Source organism: Cherax quadricarinatus, chromosome 92, assembly GCF_038502225.1.
Source record: "Cherax quadricarinatus isolate ZL_2023a chromosome 92, ASM3850222v1, whole genome shotgun sequence".
In the NCBI taxonomy this organism is placed as follows: domain Eukaryota; kingdom Metazoa; phylum Arthropoda; class Malacostraca; order Decapoda; family Parastacidae; genus Cherax; species Cherax quadricarinatus.
In genome coordinates this window covers 3,348,274-3,369,574 of record NC_091383.1, presented here as the reverse complement: position 1 = coordinate 3,369,574, position 21,301 = coordinate 3,348,274, and the positions used below count along the sequence as shown (strand labels likewise).

The 21,301-nt window shown below is 40.7% G+C and overlaps 1 protein-coding gene across 4 annotated transcripts in view; it reads right to left on the bottom strand.

Annotated features, from left to right (window-relative positions):
* LOC128698384 (uncharacterized) overlaps positions 1-21,301 on the bottom strand; it is a 90,115-nt gene that overhangs the window by 34,341 nt on the left and 34,473 nt on the right. For all 4 annotated transcript variants that reach the window (XM_053790606.2, XM_053790607.2, XM_053790608.2 and 1 more), the window contains 6 exons: positions 18,596-18,700; positions 17,316-17,554; positions 16,085-16,258; positions 12,312-12,466; positions 4,148-4,286; positions 3,078-3,266 (listed from right to left, as the gene is read on the bottom strand). In XM_053790606.2, coding sequence (XP_053646581.2) covers positions 3,078-3,266; positions 4,148-4,286; positions 12,312-12,466; positions 16,085-16,258; positions 17,316-17,554; positions 18,596-18,700 — 1,001 coding nt within the window. The remainder of the gene's footprint in view (positions 1-3,077; positions 3,267-4,147; positions 4,287-12,311; positions 12,467-16,084; positions 16,259-17,315; positions 17,555-18,595; positions 18,701-21,301) is intronic.

Here is a 21,301-nt window from a genome sequence, read left to right as displayed (position 1 = left end):
TATTTAACGAATTTATGTCCATTCTGTAATATGGAGACCAGAATTGAGCTGCATAATATAGGTGAGGCCTTACTAATGATGTATAAAGCTGCAGTATGACCTCTGGACTTCTGTTGCTTACACTTCTTGATATAAATCCCAGTAATCTATTTGCCTTATTACGTACGCTTAGGCATTGTTGTCTTGGTTTAAGGTTGCTGCTTACCATAACCCCCAAGTCCTTTTCGCAATCTGTATGGCTAAGTTCTACATTATTTAACTTGTAAGTGCTAGGGTTATGGACACTCCCGAGCTTCAGAACCTTGCATTTATCTACAGTGAACTGCATCTGCCACTTTGCTGATCAGGTACTGAGTTTGTCTAAAGCACATTAAAACACCAGAAATAATCATATTAAAACCAGAAACAAGCACATTAAAACACCAAAAACAAGCACATTAAAACACCAGAAACATCCACATTAAAACACCAGAAACATCCACATTAAAACACCAGAAACATCCACATTAAAACACCAGAAACATCCACATTAAAACACTAGAAACATCCACATTAAAACACCAGAAACATCCACATTAAAACACCAGAAACATCCACATTAAAACACCAGAAACATCCACATTAAAACACCAGAAACATCCACATTAAAACACCAGAAACATCCACATTAAAACACCAGAAACATCCACATTAAAACACCAGAAACATCCACATTAAAACACCAGAAACATCCACATTAAAACACCAGAAACATCCACATTAAAACACCAGAAACATCCACATTAAAACACCAGAAACATCCACATTAAAACACCAGAAACATCCACATTAAAACACCAGAAACATCCACATTAAAACACCAGAAACATCCACATTAAAACACCAGAAACATCCACATTAAAACACCAGAAACATCCACATTAAAACACCAGAAACATCCACATTAAAACACCAGAAACATCCACATTAAAACACCAGAAACATCCACATTAAAACACCAGAAACATCCACATTAAAACACCAGAAACATCCACATTAAAACACCAGAAACATCCACATTAAAACACCAGAAACATCCACATTAAAACACCTGAAACATCCACATTAAAACACCAGAAACATCCACATTAAAACACCAGAAACATCCACATTAAAACACCTGAAACATCCACATTAAAACACCTGAAACATCCACATTAAAACACCAGAAACATCCACATTAAAACACCAGAAACATCCACATTAAAACACCAAAAACATCCACATTAAAACACCAGAAACATCCACATTAAAACACCAGAAACATCCACATTAAAACACCAGAAACATCCACATTAAAACACCAGAAACATCCACATTAAAACACCAGAAACATCCACATTAAAACACCAGAAACATCCACATTAAAACACCAGAAACATCCACATTAAAACACCTGAAACATCCACATTAAAACACCTGAAACATCCACATTAAAACACCTGAAACATCCACATTAAAACACCTGAAACATCCACATTAAAACACCTGAAACATCCACATTAAAACACCTGAAACATCCACATTAAAACACCAGAAACATCCACATTAAAACACCAGAAACATCCACATTAAAACACCAGAAACATCCACATTAAAACACCAGAAACATCCACATTAAAACACCTGAAACATCCACATTAAAACACCAGAAACATCCACATTAAAACACCAGAAACATCCACATTAAAACACCAGAAACATCCACATTAAAACACCAGAAACATCCACATTAAAACACCAGAAACATCCACATTAAAACACCAGAAACATCCACATTAAAACACCAGAAACATCCACATTAAAACACCAGAAACATCCACATTAAAACACCAGAAACATCCACATTAAAACACCAGAAACATCCACATTAAAACACCAGAAACATCCACATTAAAACACCAGAAACATCCACATTAAAACACCAGAAACATCCACATTAAAACACCAGAAACATCCACATTAAAACACCAGAAACATCCACATTAAAACACCAGAAACATCCACATTAAAACACCAGAAACATCCACATTAAAACACCTGAAACATCCACATTATTACATACTTGTTGACCACAACTTGAACTCACCGTCACATTTTTGTCTCCAAATTACATAAGAGACGAAGATACAGTTGCAGCAGAGTACAGAGAAGTGGAATTAGTGGTAACTACAATTACTGATACATGGAGCTGTGTGGTAACAGAGTAGTAACTCTAGTAGTTATAATAGCAGCAGTATGTAAGTGGGGGTAGTTGAAGACTAGTGTTCCACCAACTTCCATCTCTCCTATAAATTACATGTCATGTATTCTCAATAAGGTATAGTATACAGTGGCGGCTTATCCATAGGAGATGCAGAGCTGCAGTCTCCCCCGATGCTCACTGCCAGATGTATGACTTCATCAACCTTAAGCTAAAATAATTTGCAACTGACAAATACATTACAGGAAAAATTTGTTGTATGTTGTTTTCAATGTATTTATAAGTGAATTTTTAACTTTGTTGAAATGAGATAAAAAAAAAGATTAAAAACAGAAGTTTGATACAGTACAACACTATAGGTATTGTAGATCAATGGTTCAGAGAACCAACAAGTTAATAAATTAGACACATGTGCAACTCTTGAGTTGCACATGTGTCTAATTGGGTTGCACATGTGTCTAATTTATCAGTATAGGTATTACTGGCATTATGAGCCACCACTTATAGTATGTATGTGTTTTCCCTATTTCATGCAGTGTCCTATTTTTGCATTACCACCTAACTAATACATTACAGTCCTTAACCCAGATAAATCTCAGAAGATGATGTGAGCATCCAAGTCCACTGCTCTTTCTCTCTCAAACCTGTCGGAAAAGTTTTCCTAGTTTAACTATTTCCTTACAATGCCTGGGCAGCTGCTGCCCTTGGCTGCTTGCTAGATCTTAAATTGGCTGAAATTTAGTAAAAGCACTGTGACTGGCTGAAATTTTGTTAGGGGACACGCACGTTTCGACCTATGCAGAAGTACGAGTCAAGAAGTGAAGGAAACACTAACCTGTTTGAGAATGTTGGTAGCTTCCTTGGAGAGGAATTTAGGGTAGAAAGGTTCATCATTACATATGAGCCAGAAGAGATGATCCTCATCACAGCCCTTGAAGGGTGACTTTCCTGTCATCATCTCATAGAGTAACACTCCAAAACTCCACCAGTCCACACACTGGTTATAATGAAGACCCTTGATGACCTGCAATGATAGAGGGGTTCTTTGATGCCCTGTCATTATACACTCAACAGTTAAGTCCCTTGATCACATCTCATTGTATAATACACTCACGTTATTATTTATGTTGAATTAATGTATTGCCCAATAACTGTTTTAAAATATAGTGATGAAACTGCAACTGAATATGGATAGCTTAATGACTGTATAATAGTAACACTTATTTGCAGTCATATGTAGGGATAGTAACCCCTTCTCCTGTAAAAATTATTTAAATTTGGAAAGAGAAACCTTCATTTTTCTTTTTAGGTCACCCTGCCTAGGTGGGAGAGAGCTAGGTCATTGAAAAAAATATTTCTTCTTCTCTTTCAACAAACCAGCCATATCCTAAGCAGGATGACCCAAAAAGAAAAACAAGTTTCTCTATAAATTTAGTAACATGTACAGGAGAAGAGGTTACTAGCCCCTTGCTCCTGGCATTTTAGTCACCTCTTATGACATGCAGGGGTATGTTCTTCAAGGAGAGATTAAGGGAACTCTGGAGGACAGGAGGGATAGGAGGGACACGATAACGATATACAAAATACCAAGAGGAGTCGACTCTGAGGACAGGGTTAGAATGTTTCAGAGATGGGACACAGCAACAAGAAGTCACGACTTGAAGCTGAAAACTCAGATGAATCACAGGCATGTTAGAAAGTATTTTTTTCAGCCTTAGAGTTGTCAGGAAGTGGAACAATCTGGAGAGTAAAGTAGTGGAAGCAGGATCCATACAAAGTTTTAAGATGAGGTATGATAAGACTCTTAGAGCAGAGAGAGTGGACCTAGTAGTGACCAGGAAAGAGGCAGGGCTAGGAGCTGTGAACTGACCCCTGCAACCCAATATAGGTGAATATACATCTTACCTCGGGTGCCATATAATCAGGAGTGCCACAGAAAGTGTCAGCATAGCGGTCCAGGTACACTTGTAACTTACACATACCAAAGTCAGCAATTCTGATGTGACCCTGATAGTCCAGCAGAATGTTGTCCAGTTTGAGATCTCTGTCAACATAAGGCAGGTAGATAGTATTTCATGGAGCTCTAAACCTCTGTGGGTTAGTTATCTGATTAATTGGGTTTAAAGGCTATAAACTACACAAAGGTTGGTTTGTTAGAGTTAAGATATAATGACTGAACTAAGGTTGGTTTGTTAGATTTAACCTTTTCACTGTTGGTGACGTACAAGTACGGCTTACAAGCCAATGTTGGTGATGTATTAATACCCCAAAATTCTAGCGGCTTCAAATCTAGCAGGAGAAAGCTGGCAGACCCACATGTGAGAGAATGGGTCTGCGTGGTCAGTGTGCGCAGTATAAAAAAAATCCTGCAGCATGCAGTGCATAATGAGAAAAAAAAACACTGGAGTTTACCTGGAGAGAGTTCCGGGGGTCAACGCCCCCGCGGCCCGGTCTGTGACCAGGCCTCCTGGTGGATCAGAGCCTGATCAACCAGGCTGTTGCTGCTGGCTGCATGCAAACCAACGTACGAGCCACAGCCCGGCTGATCAGGAACTGACTTTAGGTGCTTGTCCAGTGCCAGCTTGAAGACTGCCAGGGGTCTGTTGGTAATCCCCCTTATGTATGCTGGGAGGCAGTTGAACAGTCTTGGGCCCCTGACACTTATTGTATGGTCTCTTAACGTGCTAGTGACACCCCTGCTTTTCATTGGGGGGATGGTGCATCATCTGCCAAGTCTTTTGCTTTCGTAGTGAGTGATTTTCGTGTGCAAGTTCAGTACTAGTCCCTCTAGGATTTTCCAGGTGTATATAATCATGTATCTCTCCCGCCTGCGTTCCAGGGAATACAGATTTAGGAACCTCAAGCGCTCCCAGTAATCGAGGTGTTTTATCTCCGTTATGCGCGCCGTGAAAGTTCTCTGTACATTTTCTAGGTCGGCAATTTCACCTGCCTTGAAAGGTGCTGTTAGTGTGCAGCAATATTCCAGCCTAGATAGAACAAGTGACCTGAAGAGTGTCATCATAGGCTTGGCCTCCCTAGTTTTGAAGGTTCTCATTATCCATCCTGTCATTTTTCTAGCAGATGCGATTGATACAATGTTATGGTCCTTGAAGGTGAGATCCTCCGACATGATCACTCCCAGGTCTTTGACGTTGGTGTTTCGCTCTATTTTGTGGCCAGAATTTGTTTTGTACTCTGATGAAGATTTAATTTCCTCGTGTTTACCATATCTGAGTAATTGAAATTTCTCATCGTTGAACTTCATATTGTTTTCTGCAGCCCACTGAAAGATTTGGTTGATGTCCGCCTGGAGCTTTGCAGTGTCTGCAATGGAAGACACTGTCATGCAGATTCGGGTGTCATCTGCAAAGGAAGACACGGTGCTGTGACCGCATTTTTGGATTAAAACGCTGACTTTGAGGTGTATTTTTGTATGGTATTTATAGCTGTATTCTCATTTCCTTGGTCTCATTTGATAGAATGGAAGATATACAGTGGACCCCCGCTTTACGCTCAGCTCCCAATGCGACCAATTATGTAAGTATATTTATGTAAGTGCGTTTGTATGTGTATGTTTGGGGGTCTGAAATGGACTAATCTAATTCACAATATTCCTTATGGGAACAAATTCGGTCAGTACTGGCACCTGAACATACTTCTGGAATGAAATAATATCGTAAACCGGGGGTCCACTGTATTACAGAAACAGAGATGATTTTGATTGATTTCACAATGAAAAGTACCTTGAAATTGAGCTCAAAATAGCAGAAATGTTCGATCTTTGCCACTATCCAATATGTGTCCAACTGGCCAGTCTAATATGCAGTCATGAACGGGTTGACATTATTTATACAATTATATAATAATGCAGTATAACAGTAAATCTTCTATATTTTGTGTTTACCTGGAGAGGGTTTTGGGGGTCAACGCCCCCATGGCTCAGTCTAAGCTCAGGCCTCATGGTGGATCAGGGTCTGATCAACCAGGCTGTTACTGCTGGCCACACGCAAACTGACATATGAACCACAGTCCGGTTGTGTGAATAAAAATTCAGAATGGAAAGCAAGAGTAATATAAGAGGGGCCTAGAAATATGATTAATGAACAGAGAAAATGTTATTTTAGTACCAGGAATGTCTATCTTGTTATTCTGGACCCTATTTTGAAATTTGCATCTTTTAAAATTTATGTGAAAATGGCCAAATTGCCAATTTCTTACCACTTTAGTGGGTAGTTCAAATCTTATACTCATTCGATACAACAAATGGAGTTCTAGAACAATAGCTACGAGTTTGGTCGACTGGAACAATGGAATTGGCTGAAAATAGGGCTTAAAGTGGGCAAAATGGCTGATGCATATACTGTATATCGCCGGGACTGCTAACTTCGTGAGAATGTAATTTCGTAAATAACAAAATAAGGCACACTACCGTGACTGGAACGATACACAAATAACCCGCACATAAAAGAGAGAAGCTTATGAAGACGTTTCGGTCCGACTTGGTTAGTGTGACTTTGTCATTGGTCCAAGTCGGACCGAAACGTCATCGTAAGCTTCTCTCTTTTATGTGCGGGTTATTTGTGTAATTTCGTAAGTTTTCCATCCAATTTTGTACTTTTGGTGTCATTACTATCAAGAAAAGTCTTTTTTTTTCTCATGAAATAATAGAATCTTTTTTGAACATTCTTCGACACTGAGAGCAAGTTTCTGAGCAGAGGTCTCGACAGTGAAAGGGTTAAAGTCTATCTACTACACGAGGGTCATTAAGGTTGGTTGGTTAATGGGGTTTAAAGTCTATCTACTACACGAGGGTCATTAAGGTTGGTTGGTTAATGGGGTTTAAAGTCTATCTACTACACGAGGGTCATTAAGGTTGGTTGGTTAATGGGGTTTAAAGTCTATCTACTACACGAGGGTCATTAAGGTTGGTTGGTTAATGGGGTTTAAAGTCTATCTACTACACGAGGGTCATTAAGGTTGGTTGGTTAATGGGGTTTAAAGTCTATCTACTACACGAGGGTCATTAAGGTTGGTTGGTTAATGGGGTTAAAGTCTATCTACTACACGAGGGTCATTAAGATTGGTTGGTTAATGGGGTTTAAAGTCTATCTACTACACGAGGGTCATTAAGGCTGCAGGTCACCTGTACACCACCAGTCAAGAATACTTTAATACTTAAAATAGTGATTAATGTAAACTACCAGTATATATACACTGAGAGATGTATGTATACCACAGTATATACACCACTATGTATATATACTAATAGATATATATCTCTCTGTGTATATACCCTTGTCAGCTGGTTAATTAAGTATAAGGAGTGAGGGAGGCTAGACCTTCTTTTCCCTAAAATAAGACCCCATCACTTGTAAATAAGACCCTGTCACTTGTAAATAAGACCCCATCACTCATAAATAAGACCCCATCACTCATAAATAAGACCCCATCACTCATAAGACCCCCATCACCTGTAAATAAGACCCCATCACCTGTAAGACCCCATCACCTGTAAATAAGACCCCGTCACTTGTAAATAAGACCCTGTCACTTGTAAATAAGACCCTGTCACTTGTAAATAAGACCCTGTCACTTGTAAATAAGACCCTGTCACTTGTAAATAAGACCCTGTCACTTGTAAATAAGACTCCATCACTCATAAATAAGACCCCATAACTCATAAGACCCCCATCACCTGTAAGACCCCATCACCTGTAAATAAGACCCCATCACTCATAAATAAGACCCCATCACTCATAAGACCCCCATCACCTGTAAATAAGACCCCATCACCTGTAAATAAGACCCCATCACCTGTAAGACCCCATCACCTGTAAATAAGACCCCATCACCTGTAAATAAGACCATCACCTGTAAATAAGACCCCATCACCTGTAAATAAGACCCCGTCACCTGTAAATAAGACCCCATCACCTGTAAATAAGACCCCCATCACTCATAAGACCCCCATCACCTGTAAATAAGACCCTATCACTTGTAAATAAGACCCCATCACCTGTAAATAAGACCCCATCACTTTTAAATAAGACCCCATCACCTGTAAATAAGACCCCATCACCTGTAAATAAGACCCCATCACCTGTAAATAAGACCCCATCACCTGTAAATAAGACCCCATCACCTGTAAATAAGACCCCATCACCTGTAAATAAGACCCCATCACCTGTAAATAAGACCCCATCACCTGTATATAAGACCCCATCACCTGTAAATAAGACCCCATCACCTGTAAATAAGACCCCATCACCTGTAAATAAGACCCCATCACCTGTAAATAAGACCCCATCACCTGTATATAAGACCCCATCACCTGTAAATAAGACCCCATCACCTGTAAATAAGACCCCATCACCTGTAAATAAGACCCCATCACCTGTAAATAAGACCCCATCACTTTTAAATAAGACCCCATCACTCATAAGACCCTCATCACCTGTAAATAAGACCCCATCACCTGTAAATAAGACCCCATCACCTGTAAATAAGACCCCATCACCTGTAAATAAGACCCCATCACCTGTAAATAAGACCCCATCACCTATAAATAAGACCCCATCACCTGTAAATAAGACCCCATCACTTGTAAATAAGACCCCATCACCTGTAAATAAGACCCCATCACCTGTAAATAAGACCCCATCACCTGTAAATAAGACCCCATCACCTGTAAATAAGACCCCATCACCTGTAAATAAGACCCCATCACTTGTAAATAAGACCCCATCACCTGTAAATAAGACCCCATCACCTGTAAATAAGACCCCATCACCTGTAAATAAAACCCCATCACCTGTAAATAAAACCCCATCACCTGTAAATAAGACCCCATCACCTGTAAATAAGACCCCATCACTTTTAAATAAGACCCCATCACTCATAAGACCCTCATCACCTGTAAATAAGACCCCATCACCTGTAAATAAGACCCCATCACCTGTAAATAAGACCCCATCACCTGTAAATAAGACCCCATCACCTGTAAATAAGACCCCATCACCTATAAATAAGACCCCATCACCTGTAAATAAGACCCCATCACTTGTAAATAAGACCCCATCACCTGTAAATAAGACCCCATCACCTGTAAATAAGACCCCATCACCTGTAAATAAGACCCCATCACCTGTAAATAAGACCCCATCACTTGTAAATAAGACCCCATCACCTGTAAATAAGACCCCATCACCTGTAAATAAAACCCCATCACCTGTAAATAAAACCCCATCACCTGTAAATAAAACCCCATCACCTGTAAATAAAACCCCATCACCTGTAAATAAGACCCCATCACCTGTAAATAAAATCACCCCCATCACCTGTAAATAAGAATCACCTGTAAATAAAACCCCATCACCTGTAAATAAAACCCCATCACCTGTAAATAAGACCCCATCACCTGTAAATAAGACCCCATCACCTGTAAATAAGTCACCTGTAATAAGACCCCATCACCTGTAAATAAGACCCCATCACCTGTAAATAAGACCCCATCACCTGTAAATAAGACCCCATCACCTGTAAATAAGACCCCATCACCTGTAAATAAGACCCCATCACCTGTAAATAAGACCCCATCACCTGTAAATAAGACCCCATCACCTGTAAATAAGACCCCATCACCTGTAAATAAGACCCCATCACCTGTAAATAAGACCCCATCACCTGTAAATAAGACCCCATCACCTGTAAATAAGACCCCATCACCTGTAAATAAGACCCCATCACCTGTAAATAAGACCCCATCACCTGTAAATAAGACCCCATCACCTGTAAATAAGACCCCATCACCTGTAAATAAGACCCCATCACCTGTAAATAAGACCCCATCACTTGTAAATAAGACCCCATCACCTGTAAATAAGACCCCATCACCTGTAAATAAGACCCCATCACCTGTAAATAAGACCCCATCACCTGTAAATAAGACCCCATCACCTGTAAATAAGACCCCATCACCTGTAAATAAGACCCCATCACCTGTAAATAAGACCCCATCACCTGTAAATAAGACCCCATCACCTGTAAATAAGACCCCATCACCTGTAAATAAGACCCCATCACCTGTAAATAAGACCCCATCACCTGTAAATAAGACCCCATCACCTGTAAATAAGACCCCATCACCTGTAAATAAGACCCCATCACCTGTAAATAAGACCCCATCACCTGTAAATAAGACCCCATCACCTGTAAATAAGACCCCATCACCTGTAAATAAGACCCCATCACCTGTAAATAAGACCCCATCACCTGTAAATAAGACCCCATCACCTGTAAATAAGACCCCATCACCTGTAAATAAGACCCCATCACCTGTAAATAAGACCCCATCACCTGTAAATAAGACCCCATCACCTGTAAATAAGACCCCATCACCTGTAAATAAGACCCCATCACCTGTAAATAAGACCCCATCACCTGTAAATAAGACCCCATCACCTGTAAATAAGACCCCATCACCTGTAAATAAGACCCCATCACCTGTAAATAAGACCCCATCACCTGTAAATAAGACCCCATCACCTGTAAATAAGACCCCATCACCTGTAAATAAGACCCCATCACCTGTAAATAAGACCCCATCACCTGTAAATAAGACCCCATCACCTGTAAATAAGACCCCATCACCTGTAAATAAGACCCCATCACCTGTAAATAAGACCCCATCACCTGTAAATAAGACCCCATCACCTGTAAATAAGACCCCATCACCTGTAAATAAGACCCCATCACCTGTAAATAAGACCCCATCACCTGTAAATAAGACCCCATCACCTGTAAATAAGACCCCATCACCTGTAAATAAGACCCCATCACCTGTAAATAAGACCCCACCTGTAAATAAGACCCCATCACCTGTAAATAAGACCCCATCGACCCCATCACCTGTAAATAAGACCCCATCACCTGTAAATAAGACCCCATCACCTGTAAATAAGACCCCATCACCTGTAAATAAGACCCCATCACCTGTAAATAAGACCATCACCTGTAAATAAGACCCCATCACCTGTAAATAAGACCCCATCACCTGTAAATAAGACCCCATCACCTGTAAATAAGACCATCACCTGTAAATAAGACCCCATCACCTGTAAATAAGACCATCACCTGTAAATAAGACCCCATCACCTGTAAATAAGACCATCACCTGTAAATAAGACCCCATCACCTGTAAATAAGACCATCACCTGTAAATAAGACCCCATCACCTGTAAATAAGACCATCACCTGTAAATAAGACCCCATCACCTGTAAATAAGACCATCACCTGTAAATAAGACCCCATCACCTGTAAATAAGACCATCACCTGTAAATAAGACCCTGTCACTTGTAAAGTTTTTACATCTAGAAAAAAATTCAATTCTGTAAACAGGTTTTTCATGAGTGAAAAAGACTGTGAAACATGTAAACAAGGCTTCAAACATGTAAACAAGTGTTTAAACATGTAAACAAGTGTTTAAACATGTAAACAAGTGTTTAAACATGTAAACAAGGCTTCAAACATGTAAACAAGGCTTCAAACATGTAAACAAGTGTTTAAACATGTAAACAAGGCTTCAAACATGTAAACAAGGCTTCAAACGTGTAAACAAGGCTTCAAACATGTAAACAAGGCTTCAAACATGTAAACAAGGCTTCAAACATGTAAACAAGGCTTCAAACATGTAAATAGAGCTTCAAGCATGTAAACAAGGCTTCAAACATGTAAACAAGGCTTCAAACATGTAAACAAGGCTTCAAACATGTAAACAAGGCTTCAAACATGTAAACAAGGCTTCAAACATGTAAACAAGGCTTCAAACATGTAAACAAGGCTTCAAACATGTAAACAAGGCTTCAAACATGTAAACAAGGCTTCAAACATGTAAACAAGGCTTCAAACATGTAAACAAGGCTTCAAACATGTAAACAAGGCTTCAAACATGTAAACAAGGCTTCAAACATGTAAACAAGGCTTCAAACATGTAAATAGAGCTTCAAGCATATAAATGAGGTTTCTATCAAGTTTAAATGAGATTTCTATCATGTGTAAATAAAGCTGACCTGTAAATAATGCCTTTACTGTGGAGGAACTTGAGTCCGGACGTGATCTCTGCAGCGTAGAAACAAGCTCGGAACTCATCAAAGCGACCACAGTGTTGTATGTGGAACATGAGGTCACCTCCAGTCAGGTACTCCATCACGAAGAACAAGTGCGACTGTGAGGGAGGAGAACAAGTGAACAGTAGAGAACATGAGACCACCTCCAGTCAGGTACTCCATCACGAAGAACAAGTGCGACTGTGAGGGAGGAGAACAAGTGAACAGTAGAGAACATGAGACCACCTCCAGTCAGGTACTCCATCACGAAGAACAAGTGCGACTGTGAGGGAGGAGAACAAGTGAACAGTAGAGAACATGAGATCACCTCCAGTCAGGTACTCCATCACGAAGAACAAGTGCGACTGTGAAGGAGGAGAACAAGTGAACAGTAGAGAACATGAGACCACCTCCAGTCAGGTACTCCATCACGAAGAACAAGTGCGACTGTGAGGGAGGAGAACAAGTGAACAGTAGAGAACATGAGACCACGTCCAGTCAGGTACTCCATCACGAAGAACAAGTGCGACTGTGAGGGAGGAGAACAAGTGAACAGTAGAGAACATGAGACCACCTCCAGTCAGGTACTCCATCACGAAGAACAAGTGCGACTGTGAGGGAGGAGAACAAGTGAACAGTAGAGAACATGAGACCACCTCCAGTCAGGTACTCCATCACGAAGAACAAGTGCGACTGTGAGGGAGGAGAACAAGTGAACAGTAGAGAACATGAGACCACCTCCAGTCAGGTACTCCATCACGAAGAACAAGTGCGACTGTGAGGGAGGAGAACAAGTGAACAGTAGAGAACATGAGACCACCTCCAGTCAGGTACTCCATCACGAAGAACAAGTGCGACTGTGAGGGAGGAGAACAAGTGAACAGTAGAGAACATGAGACCACCTCCACTCAGGTACTCCATCACGAAGAACAAGTGCGACTGTGAGGGAGGAGAACAAGCGAACAGTAGAGAACATGAGACCACCTCCAGTCAGGTACTCCATCACGAAGAACAAGTGCGACTGTGAGGGAGGAGAACAAGTGAACAGTAGAGAACATGAGATCACCTCCAGTCAGGTACTCCATCACGAAGAACAAGTGCGACTGTGAAGGAGGAGAACAAGTGAACAGTAGAGAACATGAGACCACATCCAGTCATGTACTCCATCACGAAGAACAAGTGTGACTGTGAAGGAGGAGAACAAGTGAACAGTAGAGAACATGAGACCACCTCCAGTCAGGTACTCCATGATGAAGAACAAGTGCGACTGTGAAGGAGGAGAACAAGTGAACAGTAGAGAACATGAGACCACCTCCAGTCAGGTACTCCATCACGAAGAACAAGTGCGACTGTGAGGGAGGAGAACAAGTGAACAGTAGAGAACATGAGACCACCTCCAGTCAGGTACTCCATCACGAAAAACAAGTGCGACTGTGAAGGAGAACAAGTGAACAGTAGAGAACATGAGACCACCTCCAGTCAGGTACTCCATGATGAAGAACAAGTGCGACTGTGAAGGAGAACAAGTGAACAGTAGAGAACATGAGACCACCTCCAGTCAGGTACTCCATGATGAAGAACAAGTGCGACTGTGAAGGAGGAGAACAAGTGAACAGTAGAGAACATGAGACCACCTCCAGTCAGGTACTCCATCACGAAGAACAAGTGCGACTGTGAGGGAGGAGAACAAGTGAACAGTAGAGAACATGAGACCACCTCCAGTCAGGTACTTCATGATGAAGAACAAGTGCGACTGTGAAGGAGGAGAACAAGTGAACAGTAGAGAACATGAGACCACCTCCAGTCAGGTACTTCATGATGAAGAACAAGTGTGACTGTGAACACTAAAGAACAAATGTGACTGTGGGAAGAGAACAGGTGAACAGTAAAGAACAAGTGCAACTTTGGGGAGGGAGAACAGGTGAACGGCCAAAAAATACTAAATTGTTAAAAGATAAGCAAAGACTGTCAAAAGATAATAGACAGCAAATACTGAAAAGATACTCAATAGATGTTCCAGATGCACTCAATAGATTTTTTCATGAATTGGGAGATAATGTAAAAGATATTTTTAAACATTTGGTAGACTGAAAAGATACTTTTAAGCATCTGGTAGACTGAAAAGATACTTTTAAGCATCTGGTAGACTGAAAAGATACTTTTAAACATCTGGTAGACTGAAAAGATACTTTTAAACATCTGGTAGACTGAAAAGATACTTTTAAACATCTGGTAGACTGAAAAGATACTTTTAAACATCTGGTAGACTGAAAAGATACTTTTAAACATCTGGTAGACTGAAAAGATACTTTTAAACATCTGGTAGACTGAAAAGATACTTTTAAACATCTGGTAGACTGAAAAGATACTTTTAAACATCTGGTAGACTGAAAAGATACTTTTAAACATCTGGTAGACTGAAAAGATACTTTTAAACATCTGGTAGACTGAAAAGATACTTTTAAACATCTGGTAGACTGAAAAGATACTTTTAAACATCTGGTAGACTGAAAAGATACTTTTAAACATCTGGTAGACTGAAAAGATACTTTTAAACATCTGGTAGACTGAAAAGATACTTTTAAACATCTGGTAGACTGAAAAGATACTTTTATAAAACTGGTAGATTGAAAAGATACTTTTCAATGTATACACTAAAAAGATACTTCTTAACATCTGGAAGTTTAACTTCTCTATGCTTGGAAAGATACTATATCTGGATGTTTGAAAAGATACTATTTAACTTCTATACGTCTGAAAAGATACTTTTAACATTAATATTAAAAATACTTTTTAACACTAGGATAACTTTTAACATTGCCAGTTTCTGGAAGCTGTGAAAGCTTAACAGCATCTGGAAGCTGTGAAAGCTTAACAGCATCTGGGAGGTGTGAAAGCTTAACAGAATCTGGAAGGTGTGAAAGCTTAACAGCATCTGGAAGGTGTGAAAGCTTAACAGTATTTGGAAGGTGTGAAAGCTTAACAGCATCTGGGAGGTGTGAAAGCTTAACAGCATCTGGGAGGTGTGAAAGCTTAACAGCATCTGGAAGGTGTGAAAGCTTAACAGCATCTGAGAGGTGTGAAAGCTTAACAGCATCTGGAAGGTGTGAAAGCTTAACAGCATCTGGAAGGTGTGAAAGCTTAACAGCATCTGGGAGGTGTGAAAGCTTAACAGCATCTGGAAGGTGTGAAAGCTTAACAGCATCTGAGAGGTGTGAAAGCTTAACAGCATCTGGAAGGTGTGAAAGCTTAACAGCATCTGGAAGGTGTGAAAGCTTAACAGCATCTGGAAGGTGTGAAAGCTTAACAGCATCTGGGAGGTGTAAAAGCTTAACAGTATTTGGAAGGTATGAAAGCTTAACAGCATCTGGGAGGTGTGAAAGCTTAACAGCATCTGGGAGGTGTGAAAGCTTAACAGCATCTGTAAGCTGTGAAAGCTTAACAACATCTGGGAGGTGTAAAAGCTTAACAGTATTTGGAAGGTGTGAAAGCTTAACAGCATCCAGGAGTTGTGAAAGCTTAACAGTATTTAGAAGGTGTGAAAGCTTAACAGCATCTGGGAGGTGTGAAATCTTAACAGCATCTGGGAGGTGTCAGAGCTTAACAGCATCTGGGAGATGTGAAAGCTTAACAGCATCTGGGAGATGTGAAAGCTTAACAGCATCTGGGAGATGTGAAAGCTTAACAGCATCTGGGAGATGTGAAAGCTTAACAGCATCTGGGAGATTAATACTTACCGGTGTTTGGAAAGTACAGAAGAGGTGGCAGAGGTACGGATGCTTGGTACCCAGACTGAGTACTTTCCTCTCTATTAGAGTACACTCCACGTCGTTGTCTTCAAGTACTACGTCCTTCTTCAGACACTTGACAGCGAAGTAGTTTTCTGAGTCCTTCTGCTGTGCCAGCATCACCTGTGTTGGTGTGTGAGCAAGAGTTAGGTACAGCAGGATCCATGACTCGACCCCTGCAACCACAACTAGGTGAGTGCATACAGGAGGGTCTCACTTTACAGCACTTTGCTTAAGAGCGTCTCGCTAATGCAGTGGTTTTCCATTATAGCCATTTTCATATATTCAGACTTCCTATAATGAATATATTCACTACTCACTATAGCTAAGGACAAAAATATTTTAAGGTAAGTAATGTACTGTTTATGCATTTTTTATCCCTAGCTCTATTGCTCACTTAATATATGATAGTGCAAACATGTTATCAGGTTTAATATGCATTTCAAAATTGAAAAAGTCTATGTTTCACTTTACAGTAGCAGCCAGGAGCCTAACCTGGTGTATAAGTGGGGCCTTACAGTAGCCCGGAACCTAACCTGCTGTATAAGTGGGGCCTTACAGTAGCCCGGAACCTAACCTGCTGTATAAGTGGGGCCTTACAGTAGCCCGGAACCTAACCTGCTGTATAAGTGGGGCCTTACAGTAGCCCGGAACCTAACCTGCTGTATAAGTGGGGCCTTACAGTAGCCCGGAACCTAACCTGCTGTATAAGTGGGGCCTTACAGTAGCCCGGAGCCTAACCTGCTGTATAAGTGGGGCCTTACAGTAGCCTGGATCCTAACCTGCTGTATAAGTGGGGCCTTACAGTAGCCCCAAACCTAACCTGCTGTATAAGTGGGGCCCTACAGTAGTCCGGAACCTAACCTGCTGTATAAGTGGGGCTCTACAGTAGCCCAAAACCTAACCTGCTGTATAAGTGGGGCCCTACAGTAGCCCAAAACCTAACCTACTGTATAAGCGGGGAGTGCGTCTGTATACATGTATATTAAAAGGGAATTAAATATTTATACTCGAAAGACTACACAGTGCCTAGAGAATGGGATGGGTAGGGAGTAAACAGTCTTAATCCAAGGAGAGGGAGTGTAGCTCCACTTCCTGGTATCAAGAAATAGTCTTGATTCAAGGATCAAGAGCTCTTCTCCCCGAGGGGTACAAGAACAGGATAACAGAGCAGTCTTACCTTACCGTAACTACCTTTCCCCAGTACTTTAATAAAGTCAAAATCTGTGACATTATATTTCTTGAACTTGGGGCAGGACTGGAGGGGCGGTCTGATCTCTGGTAGACCAAAGTAATCCCCACTGTCTGTGTCTGTGGTCTCGGTCTCATCTTCCGTGCTCTCGGCCTCAGACCCAGAGATGGAGGTTGAGGAGGTCTTGGTAGAGGAGGCCAGAGTTCTGGTGGTCCCATCAGCAATACCTGGTGACGCGGGAAAAACATCACCATAACTGAGTATTGGTTAGAGTTGAAAGTAAAGTACATAGCAAGCAGAATAATAATAATAATAATAATAATAATAATAATAACAATAATAATAATAATAATAAAGCCCTTCCTCACTTGGCGACGCCTTGGACTTAAGATGGGCTCTCTGACCAGTATTCATACCTAAATAATGTATATTAGAACTGATTTCCTCTATTCTGTTTATTTCGATGAGGGTATCAAATGATTTAGATAAAGAAAAATTGGATATCAAATTGGGGAGGAGGAGTATGGAAGAAGTGAATGTTTTCAGATACTTGGGAGTTGACGTGTCGGCGGATGGATTTATGAAGGATGAGGTTAATCATGGAATTGATGAAGGAAAAAAGGTGAGTGGTGCGTTGAGGTATATGTAGAGGCAAAAAATGTTATCTATGGAGGCAAAGAAGGGAATGTATGAAAGTATAATAGTACCAACACTCTTATATGGGTGTGAAGCTTGGGTGGTAAATGCTGCAGCGAGGAGACGGTTGGAGGCAGTGGAGATGTCCTGTCTAAGGGCAATGTGTGGTGTAAATATTATGCTGAAAATTCGGAGTGTGGAAATTAGGAGGTGTGGGGTTAATAAAAGTATTAGTCAGAGGGCAGAAGAGGGGTTGTTGAGGTGGTTTGGTCATTTAGAGAGAATGGATCAAAGTAGAATGACATGGAGAGCATTTAAATCTGTAGGAGAAGGAAGGCAGGGTAGGGGTCGTCCTCAAAAAGGTTGGAAGGAAGGGGTAAGGGAGGTTTTGTGGGCAAGGGGCTTGGACTTCCAGCAGGCATGCAAGAGCGTGTTTGATAGGAGTGAATGGAGACGAATGGTATTTGGGACTTGATGATCTGTTGGAGTGTGAGCAGGGTAATATTTAGTGAAGGTAAGCTGTGAATTGACCCCTACAAGCACAACTAGGTGAATACAACAAGTACACACACACACACAGGAGCTATGACTCGACCCCTACAAGCACAACTAAGTAAGTACACACTACTTACCACCCTTCTTGACAGAGGAAAGTGCCTCAGCCAGCAGCTTTTGATTAACTCCACATAAATTGGGCATCTGCTTCTCACACTTCCTGTGACAGTTGACTCCACACACTATAAAGAAAAAAGAATACATATTAGATTATGATAATATTATAAACATTTTAGTAATAAGGCGGCGGCTTCTTCATCATCATCATCATCATCATCATCATCATCATCATCATCATCATCATCATCATCATCATCATCATCATCATCATCATCATCATCATCATCATCATCATCATCATCATCATCATCATCATCATCATCATCATCATCATCATCATCATCATCATCATCATCATCATCATCATCATCATCATCATCATCATCATCATCATCATCATCATCATCATCATCATCATCATCATCATCATCATCATCATCATCATCATCATCATCATTATTTTACTAACAGTTATACTGCTACCTCTGCACTTAATGAATTTACATGAATTATACCTAAAAGCAAATGAGATAAAAATGGAAGACAAGATAGGCATGAGAACGAAGTCTGTATCAAAAACTGAAACAAATAGAGAGAAATGGAAGCCAAGAGCAGCACACCGAGTCACAAGTCTTCACTGTACCCCTCAAGGAAGGTTCCTTGATGTTGGTGAGGGGCTCTTGATTTAGGGAATTGGATCTGTGCTCCAGTTCCCCGAATTAAGCCTGAATGCCTTCCACATCCCCCCCCCCCAGGCGCTGTATAATCCTCTGGGTTTAGCGCTTCCCCCTTGATTATAATAATAATAATTCACTAAACACCACAACCAGAGAGACAAGAATAAGTTGAAAATTAGACACATGTACGACATCTGGTTATCTGTAATTGTAAATGTTTCGCCAACCAGTGGTTTTTATCATTACAGATTCTAGGACATGACCTGAAGACAGTAGAATTATATACGAAAAATGAGATAATCAGTCCCTCAACCTTGGTGTGTGTATAACATTCATGTACAATGGTGTAAGCTATATAGGTACACTTACATACAATTATTATAAATAGTAACATATGTGTAAATTACTTAGGATAACCCCAAAAAAAAAGTCAAAAGTGGAGAGGTGAGATGGGAAGGAATAATGGCAAGACAGAACCCGTCACCACTGTAAAAAACATCAGTGGTGGGTTAGTGGTGATGGGAAACAATGTTTAGACATGGCACTCACTGTGCCACAATAACATCTGTACACAACACCTGCCAAACAATGTTTAGACATGGCACTCACTGTGCCTTTAGTTTAATATGTTTATTATGCACCCCATACCCATCCTGTGGACGGTAGTCAAAAGATTACAAAGGTACATAGTGGGTCCAGGGACTCATTGTGCCACAATAACATCTGTACACAACACCTGCCAAAACAATGTTTAGACATGGCACTCACTGTGCCACAATAACATCTGTACACAACACCTGCCAAAACAATGTTTAGACATGGCACTCACTGTGCCACAATAACATCTGTACACAACACCTGCCAAAACAATGTTTAGACATGGCACTCACTGTGCCACAATAACATCTGTACACAACACCTGCCAAAACAATATAGCGTGTTTAGTTTAATATCCTTATTATGCACCACATACCCAAGATGTAGGTGTTAGTCAGCTTATACCTATGGTATGGGTGGTAGTCATCATATACCCATGTTAGTTAGTTAGTTTAATATGTTTATTATGCACCCCATACCCATCCTGTGGGCAGTAGTCAAAAGATACCCATGGTGTGAGCATTAGTCATCATGTACCCATGGTTTGTGTGTTAGTCATCATATACCCATGGTATAGGTGGTAATCAAAAGATTACAAAGGCACATAATGGGTCCAGGGACTAAGCACAGACACACACAGACACACACAGACACACACACACACAGACACACACACACACACTCCCTTGCGTCTGCGCACGAATGAAATAGAGCTGGCATGAAAACAAGAAGAAAAGATTATTAGAATCTTGGCTGTGTTCCACTGCAGGTCACACAGGAGACACCCGAAGCAACACAATACTCAGGTCAAACTCAAATACCTAAAAAAAAAAAAAAAAAAAAAAAAATGCAAGTACAGTGGTACCTCAAGTTTCAAACAGCTCCCAACTTGAACAATTATGTACATGTATTTTTGTAAGTGCTTTTGTAAGTGCAAAGGTTTGCAACAAGGCTAGTTCCAGAGCTAAGGGGAATGTCCTATGAAGAAAGGTTAAGAGAAATCGGCCTGACGACACTGGAGGACAGGAGGGTCAGGGGAGACATGATAACAACATACAAAACACTGCGGGAATAGACAAGGTGGACAGAGACAGGATGTTTCAGAGGGGACACAGAAACAAGGGGTCACAATTTGAAGTTGAAGACTCAGATGAGTCACAGGGATGTTAGGAAATACAGTGGACCCCCGCATAACGATCACCTCCGAATGCAACCAATTATGTAAGTGTATTTATGTAAGTGCGTTTGTACGTGTATGTTTGGGGGTCTGAAATGGACTAATCTAATTCACAATATTCCGTATGGGAACAAATTCGGTCAGTACTGGCACCTGAACATACTTCTGGAGTGAAAAAATATCGTTAACCAGGGGTCCACTGTACATATTTCTTCAGTCACTGAGTAGTCAGGAAGTGGAATAGTCTAGCAAGTGATGTAGTGGAGGCAGGA